The sequence below is a fragment of the Xiphias gladius genome, chromosome 13 (genome assembly GCF_016859285.1).
Source record: "Xiphias gladius isolate SHS-SW01 ecotype Sanya breed wild chromosome 13, ASM1685928v1, whole genome shotgun sequence".
NCBI classification, from domain to species: Eukaryota; Metazoa; Chordata; class Actinopteri; order Istiophoriformes; family Xiphiidae; genus Xiphias; species Xiphias gladius.
The window spans coordinates 60,593-69,249 of NC_053412.1; the positions used below are offsets into that span (position 1 = coordinate 60,593).

Below are 8,657 nucleotides of genomic sequence, written 5' to 3' on the forward strand. Positions count from 1 at the left end.
AATTCAGACCAGAAGTGATTCCGATACCAGTTAATGACAGAGCTGATCAAACGCACCGTTTTTATATCTGACATATTTTATATTTTATGATTCTATGTTATATTTCTATAATGTGAACTGGACGTTGCTGGTTTGTCAGTTTTATCTGAGATCGTTGTCGTATTGATAAGAAATTTCCTATCAATATAAATCAATATGTACAGTTTTTTTTTACAGTTGGACCACGAGTACTCACGTGTTTAATTTGTGCTGATCGATAACAAAAAAACAAAAATTAAAAAGTATATTTAACACACACACACACACACACACACACACACACACACACACACACACACACACACACACACACACAGAGGAAACCTTGGTTGACACACTGAGCCTTCAGTGTGTAACACCACAGCGCCTCCAGGTGGATCCAGTCAGTACTGCAGCACATTGCGGGACTACCTGACCACCGCGACTAGAAGCTCCGCTACAGAGACAGGCCAAGTATCAGAGTACATTTACTCGAGTAGTGCGGTCGTGTACAAACTCCGCTTTACTTCCGTGTTTCCATACTTCTACTGCGCCACCATAAAGGGAAAAGCTGCACTTTTTACTGCACTGTGTTTATGTCACAGCTATAGTTGCTTGTTGCTACAAAACATACACTCACTGAGCACTTTATTAGGAACACCTGTACACCTGCTTTTTCATGCAACTGTCCAACCAGCCCATCGTGTGGCAGCAGCGCAAAAGTATAAAATCCTGCAGATCCAGGTCTGGAGCTTCAGTTAATGTTCATGTGGACGGAGACTCCTCGTTGATGGGAGAGGTCAGAGGAGGCTGGTTGGAGGCTGGGTGGAGCTGACAGAGGCTGGTTGGAGGCTGGTTAAAGACTGGTTGGAGGCTGGTTGGAGCTGGTTCAAGACTGGTTGGAGCCTGGTTGGAGGCTGGTTGGAGGCTGGGTGGAGCTGACAGAGGCTGGTTGGAGGCTGGTTGGAGGCTGGTTGGAGGCCGGTTCAAGACTGGTTGGAGGCTGGTTGGACTGGTTGGAGATGACAGGGGCTCGTTGGAGGCTGGTTGAAGCTGACAGAGGCTGGTTGGAGGCCTGTCGGAGGCTGGTCGGAGGCTGGTTGGAGGCTGGTTGGAGCTGACAGAGGCTGGTTGGACGCTGATTCGAGACTGGTTGGAGGCTGGTTGGAGGCTGGTTGGAGTGGACAGAGGCTGGTTGGAGGCTGATTGGAGGCTGGTTCGAGACTGGTTGGAGGCTGGTTGGAGGCTGGTTGCAGCGCACAGAGGCTGGTTGGAGGCTGGTTGGAGGCTGGTTGGAGTGGACAGAGGCTGGTTGGAGGCTGATTGGAGGCTGGTTCGAGACTGGTTGGAGGCTGATTGGAGGCTGGTTGGAGACTGGTTGGAGGCTGGTTGGAGACTGGTTGGAGCTGTATTGTCTTTGTACTGTGGGCCGCGGTGTAGGGTTAGAGCAGCAGACATGTTTAGAGTAACGTGTGATCGAGAACCAGCGGGGGATTCGTGTGCAGTAAATGAATTTCCTTGAACAACTTGTTTGGGGCGGGGGTTTTTCGGTTCGGTTTTTTTTCAGGCCGATGGCTGTCAACCACTGAACTCTGTGGAGGAAAAAAAAGCAGTCATGGGTCTTACTGACATATTGTCACATGATGGTGACATTTAGAAATGTGGTGATGCAGACGTGCCATGTGACCTGGAAACGCAAACTGAACACTTAACAGCAGTTTAATGTGAAATGAGCAAACAGGGCCACTTTTGTGACTTTGATTGATTTAAACTGAAAATTAAATAACAAACTGAAGCAGAATGAACTTTTACTCCTTCAACCCCAAACCAACTCACGGTGAAGCGCTGGATAATTAAACGCAGGTGAAAATGAGCCCAGAATGAAGTAAATAGGTCGTTAACTAGCAGCTCTGGCCTGGTCGGACAGAAACATATCTGTGCTCATCAGACAGCCTTTCAACATTTAGGCTTTCAAAGTTTCCACCACAGTGGCTTGTTAACTCGGGGTAGAGGATGTGGTTTGATTATTTCTCCTGGCAACACTTACCATTTGTGGTTTTCACTAGCAAGAGCTGCAGTGTGCTGTGTCTTTGTCCTTAACTAAAGATAAAGAAAACCTCACTGCATTTATCTGCTTCAACAATTAGATCATACTATCAACTATGTGAGTGTGGTTTATAAATACTTATGAAAACCACAGCCCCATATTCCTCACGGCTTTTGCCAAATAGCTGCCACTACCATTCGATTCGTATTAAAGTATTGCCATTAAAACCACTGTGACAACAACGACTACTACTGTTGCTCTTTTACTGCACTAGTACAATTAATACTATTTTAAGTACTCCTCCTAGTACTGCAGCCAATTACAGTCCTGTGTGATATTTTGCTCTGTATTTGTAGGATCTTTATTGGCTTCAGTTGTTTCAGTTTAAGTAAAAGTAAAAGGTAAAGCTACTTTTCTTTTTCTTTTTCAAAGGAAAGCCCACTAAGAGGTCCATTTAGTAGCTGCTCTGGAGCTTTTGATCGTTTGATCTTCCTCAGATGGTTGAATCAGCCCAGTGGATGTGGAAATAAGGATGTTTATGTCCCCATGATTTCTGAGCACTTGAAGGACGTCTCGGTGGATCTGAATCCACATGAACCAGAACATTGTCTTAATTTGCACCTTTTGTTGATATGCAGCTCCTTTGAAAAATGTGGCTTAAGTGTTGAAGGTGTTTCCTCATAAGTTGCACGTTGTTATGTGCAATCAACCGCAGTCATGTGCTAAGAAGCTACTGGTTATATCTTAAATTACAATGAACTGGAACTCGTTTTATTTAGACTCACTCACTGAAAGATCCGATCTGATAAAGAGGTTGTCGTCAATCTAACAACCAATGAGGGAAGAAATGTACATGTTTTCTTCATTTGCAGCATCAAAAAAAAAGAGAGAGAGAGAGACTGTAGACCAGAATTATTTAAAGGAACTGAGGTACAAGTCATAACATAGAGGAACTTTGTTAGTTACGCTAGGTCTTAAGACTGAAATTCAAATGTGACCTAAAACCAACAACTGGGGCAAAGAGCTTAGAGAAGTCCAACATGGGAAAGTGATTAGAAACAGTCACTAGCTTACTGTATTTAGATCCTACAGCTTTGCTCTTTACACGGTCTTGTCCTGTCTTTGTTTCTTGGCACCCCGTATTACCTTAAACTGACTGTCTTGTTTTGCACCGCTCCAATGGTAACTGTAGCAGCACTGGCCCCAGAGACAGGAAATTCCATCCCCACTGCGTAGTTTTGCTCGGACGGGTTGACAGCGGAGTCTCCCGAGTCTTGACGATCTAATAAACACGAGGATGTGACAGCGGCTTTCAGCATCGTACGAATAATCGCACATTTCCCATCGAACTGTGGAGTAATGCAATAATGGAACGATGTTGCTTAATGGGCCGGAAACTTGAGGTTGGAATTCAGGTCACGGGCAAATTTAAACACTGCTGAACGACGACAAACCACATCGAAGGGGCCCTGACGTGCTAACTGAGGTCTGGCAGATCCAAAGTTGCTGACTAAGCTCTCGCAGGAACGGGAAGCATTTTACAGTAAGCTTGACTAATTTAAGACTCAGAGCCTTACACGGAAGACAGATCTGAGGTCATGCTGAACTTTAAACGGGGCACGGGAACATCAGAAACATCAAGCCAACCGATCGGAAGCCGGTGGGCTTAGCGGGAGAAAAGGTACTCGATCAGACTCGGACGGGCCAGTCGCTGCCCGTCATTAATCTGGCCTTAAGCCAGCGAGGACTCGGTCGCGGCGGCCACTTGCTTCAACCCCACCGCTTGCCGCATCACGAGGCCGACCCGACGTTAGATCGCCTGAGACCCAGGTCTCCGCCGGACTGCACGAGCGGAGCGGTCTCAGCCTCTAAGCTGCTGGGCAGACGTCCCGTTCTGAGGGTCCTTCAGACTGAATGTGAAGCACACGTCCCTCTCGGCCCGAAGAAAGAAAAATATCCGGACCAAATAAATGGTGAGAAAGATCAGAAACAAGTCTAGTAGCTCAGCTTTGAAACCAAATAGCCACTAATAATAACTAGAAACGCTAACGTGACATTAAATGACTCCATCTGACTGCACTGACCTACACAGTCAAAACTTGGATATATCACAGCAGAGTTATGACTTCGTGCCGCGTCGTTTTGACTCCACCACATCACCGCTTTAATTTTCACCTTCCCAAAGAACATAATGAGGTGTATGGTCACGTATGTAGAGCGGGAGCCGTGTGTTGTCTGAGAGGCCCTAGGTCAAAGGTCGTCGGGGGGGCCTCGCAGTCTGAAGAGGAAGTTAACGCTTTGTGACTGAAACCATGTGTTAGTGATGTTTTTCAGGAAGACAACGGCCTCATTTAAGACTCGGTGACTGAGGCCGGTTTCCCGAGCGGTTCGCCGCCTTCACACCCTCTCACGGGCAGAACTAAATAAAAACTACTACAATCACATTACTTGGTTTTTTCGGCTGCAACCCAGAGTTCCTCAGCCACCTTAAATTTTAAAGCACCTTAAACCCAGTCCTGACCAGGTGTGGCTATAAGTTGCTGCAGAGTCCGAGCTCGCTCCTCTCAGCAGAAAAGGTTGTAAAACGGCGTAACTCACCGAAACACGACCAGAAAAGTCTCGGCGTCCATTTGTTGATTTTCATGACCTTCCAGAACAAATAACTCAACGGACCCTCCGTCAGTCCAGAACCACCACAAACCCTCTCAGTCACAAGTAATAATTTTTCAGTTTCCAAATCGATTCTCTGAGGTAAAGGAACACAGAACCCTTTTCACTTCTGGTTCAAATATTGGTCCCAAGGGTCGAAATGTCAAATGTAAAGACTACAGGGAGGCAGACCAGTTGCACGCGTACCATCCAGGCGTCCAGGTGAGCCGGTGTCCGGGCTCTGTCAGCGTAAAGGTATCCTGGACCGAGGAAGCTGAGCTTTGTAGTAGATACACTCTGGAGGAGCAGCAGGTGGAGGGATTGTGTGGGGGGAGAGCTGGATCTCCTGGTACTGTAACGCACAGCAGAGTACAGCAGAATTCAGCACCAGGGTACGGCAGAGTACAGGAGCAGTACCACTGATGGCGCCGTCAGCAGTATCAGGATCTTAGCACTACCGGCAGCAGGAGCATCGCTAGCGGTATTAGCAGTGATAGCAGTAGCATTAGCATGAGCAGCAGCAGTATAAGTACTGTCACTGTATTAGAGGTTTGTTTACCTGCGGTGTCTCCACGGTCGCCGTGTTACCATTCCTGACCCCTGAAGGGTCATTCACCCGCAGGTTTCTCTTCTTCCTCTTCAAATGAAGTGACCTACCCACCAAACCTGCAAACAGAGCGCCAGGTCAGTCCCCTCACCCTCAAACCAACACAGCTTCAGGCCGAGCTTGAGATCTGGTGACCTTTCCTGAATTTCGTCAGCGCAGATGCTGCTTTTAAGGGTTTTCGTGGACTGTAACCTTCAAGTCGCACGATACAAACGGTGGCTTTATTAATGATCTTTGGCCTGAATTGCTGTTGTGACACTTTACGTCTAGGTTTTTATTTTAATGTTAAGCTTTATGACTTTCTACAGTTTGTTGTGCAGTTTACTTCTGTACAAAACATTCATGAGTTCACGTGTTCATGCGGCAGCTGTTGGTCTTAATGGTACAGTGGACCACGAAGCCTGCTGAGCTTCAGCAGGAGTGACAGACTAACCGGTTACTGTTAGGGTGAGGAAGGCGTTCAGGGTGAGGGAGCTGTACGTGAGGTAGCTACTCCACCACGCTGTCCCGTTGCGCCGCTCGCAGTCGTCGGTGGACGGAGCGGCCGCGACGTCTGGGAAAAGAAGAGAGACAAAGTGAACACGCGGCTTCGAGGAAGCAGAAGAACAGCAGGACAGCAGTCTCCAGGACACTTCGTCACAGGCGTAATCTGAGAGCTTCACAGTTCATCGCTTTTTCAGTGAAAGCTCAGGAGGTTTTTTCAAATATCAAACACCTGAAACGTATCCCGGCAGAAGATTCTTACCTCAATGAACCAACATATGTCCAAACTACCTAATAATGACATCATTCATTTAATAATGTCTAATACTGTATGTGACAGAAGAGACTTCAGCCGTCAAACCTGGACTACTGTTTCCAAGGGGGCTAGTGCATCCTGTAGCAGTCCAGGATTCAAAACGTAAAAGACAAGTATTTGCTAAAAGGCTGTGGTACAGACCTGAGACGAGGCGGATGGCGTCCACGTAAGAAATTCTGTCCTGTATCCTCTTGGCACAGAAGTAGAGCCTGTACTCTCCTGACGTGATGTTTGTGATCACAAGTTCGTTTCTCTGGATCGAAAATTTGGATTTAAAATCCACAGAGCAGTAGCTAGGTTCAGAGTTTTGAGAAAAGGTACGAAGGATTTCCACACGGAACCGGCTATGGATCTCCATGTACCAGTAAATGTTTGAGAAATTCTCGGAGCATTTCAAGTTGATGCTCCCACCCAGTTTCCCCCTGACCTCAGTCACGTTCTGGGCCTCTGCACAGACCAGAAACACCGGCAGCATCGCCCAGAGCAGAGCCATGGTCGGCCGTCGAGCGCCGTCTGAATCCCAGCTCTGCTCTGCAACTGCTTCGCCCCCGCGCTGTGACAGAAGCGCTCTTCGCTTCCTACTGCTCGTGGTGATAATGCTCGAGCATCACGTCTGATGATTTAAACCACAAACGCTTGAGTAAGTTTCATCAGTTGCTCGAAACCTGGAAGTGAAACTTGTTCACCCGCAGCCTGCTGTCTGCACTGGGAGGCTGAGGTGTCGCTTGGGTTGATGCAACAGATTTTCCTGCGTTTAGCATATATATATATATTTGAAAATAATCCGAAAAAAATAAAAAAAACAGGTTTTAACCGCTTGCCCGCCTCACTGAACAACAACCCGTGACAGCGACGCTTGGAGCAGGAGTAGTACCTGCCGGCGGAAGAAAACGGCCTCAGTGGTGACATCTTGAAGGAGCAGCAGTAGAAACGAGTAGAAACGGTGGAAACGGCAACTGCAGTAGAAGTAACCGACTAAGAAGAAACTTCGATAGCGACATGAAGGGAACACAGCACGGTTGTTGTAGCGGTAGTGGCGGCAGTGCCGGTACCAAAACTGCATTAGTCACACTGGTCGAAGTATTTGTGCGATAGGAGTAACGGCAGCGGTGGCAGGGGTAATAATGTTAGCACTAACAGGAGGAGAAGTGGTTGCAGCGAGCAGAACATGTGCAGCACCATCTATAATGGCCGCAGCAGCATTCCCAGTAAAAATACCGTTACAGTAACGGCAGTAGGAGTGTGGCGGCCGTTGCAGTAGCAAGAGTCTCACTGCAGTAGAACCAGTGACTGTAAGAAAAGGAGCAGTGGTGGTAAAGCTAAGTGCTGCTGGTACTGGGAGTAGCTCTCTGATGGTAGTACCAACAGTAGTATAACGTCTTTACCTGCAGACTAAGAAAGTTTGAATGTCAGAACTGTAGAGCATCATCATCATCATCACTTTAACAAAGCGCAGGTGTGGCTCCATCTTGTGTCAGAAAGTTGTCACTGCAGAAAAACTCACATCAAATATTTGTACAAGTTCCGCTTCAGTTTTTATTTCACAACGAAACAAACAGGAAGTTCCTCCCGTCCCGAGTCTCTGTACTCGTCGCCAAAACAGTTACGCAGCTGTTTTCTAACCGGAACCTCGTCGTGATCGCAGCAAGCTTCTTAATCGGCACAGCCAACATCTTCTATCGCTCTGATCCGAGAAGGAAAAACCTCACACGCTTTCAAAAAGAAGAAGAACCTGTAACAGGTCAAAAAGTCAAGGAAGACTTCGGTCTGCAGGTTCTAGAGACTGCCATCTATAGAAAACACCTGGTACAGGTGAAACAAAGCCCCTAAACAAGGAGTCGGTGCTCCGCGCCTTCATGTTCACCACAGGAACAGGAACAATGTTTACAAGCAGAAGAGTTACACCTGAAGTTAGGCAAGTTTTAAAGTAAAATCTTCATCAGGTAGAATTTTACTTTTATTTTTTAACAGAGTAGTTTTCAATCTGGTATTTCTACTTTTACTTAAGTAAATGATTTGAGAGACTTCATCCACCTGCTGATGGCTGTTCCGTATGCTAACCTTAAGTTAGGCCTCCAAGTTATTCTCTCTCTCTCTCACACACACACACACACACACACACACACACACACACACACACACACACACACACACACATTTCTAAAATCAGAGTTTCCTTAGGTTCTCTAAAAGTAGCTTCTCTGATGAGTCCGGGTATCCGAGGTGTCAGCAGAAACAGTGGCACAGGCCGTCGAGGGGGGTAGTAACCGACACTAGTACTTACAGTAGCGGCAGTTGTAGCAGTGCTGCTGGCAAAAAGCATAACAAGTAGAAACGGTAGTAAAGAGAGTAGCTGAAGAAGTAGAAACTTTGATGGCCACAGTTCTGCTGCGTGTGTGTGTTATAGTGACACTGGTACAGTCGGTAAACGGGTGGTGGTAGTTTTAGTCGAAGTAGTGGTTGTAACGACAGGTAACAGCTGTGGTAGGTCACAGTAGAACCAGTAACAGCAGCAAAAAAAGTACCAGGAGTACCAG

General features: G+C 47.0%; 1 protein-coding gene across 4 annotated transcripts; it reads right to left on the reverse strand.

Moving 5' to 3' along the window:
• Window positions 1-1,318: 1,318 nt before the first annotated feature.
• On the reverse strand, window positions 1,319-6,827 carry LOC120797966. Of its 4 annotated transcripts, none has more exons than XR_005708603.1 (5): window positions 6,262-6,827; window positions 5,755-5,874; window positions 5,274-5,380; window positions 4,664-5,066; window positions 1,319-1,610 (listed from the first exon to the last, which is right to left on the reverse strand). XR_005708603.1 is itself a non-coding variant. In XM_040141815.1 (5 exons), the coding sequence occupies exons 1-4, from the start codon at window positions 6,611-6,613 to the stop codon at window positions 4,959-4,961; spliced, it is 687 nt and encodes a 228-aa protein (XP_039997749.1). In that variant the 5' UTR covers window positions 6,614-6,827; the 3' UTR covers window positions 1,319-1,610; window positions 4,922-4,958. The 4 variants fall into 4 exon arrangements, 2 of the variants coding, with proteins under 2 accessions (XP_039997749.1, XP_039997748.1); XM_040141815.1 differs by having other exon boundaries at window positions 4,922-5,066; XR_005708604.1 differs by lacking the exon at window positions 1,319-1,610 and adding an exon at window positions 2,707-3,347.
• Between the last annotated feature and the right edge of the window lie 1,830 nt (window positions 6,828-8,657).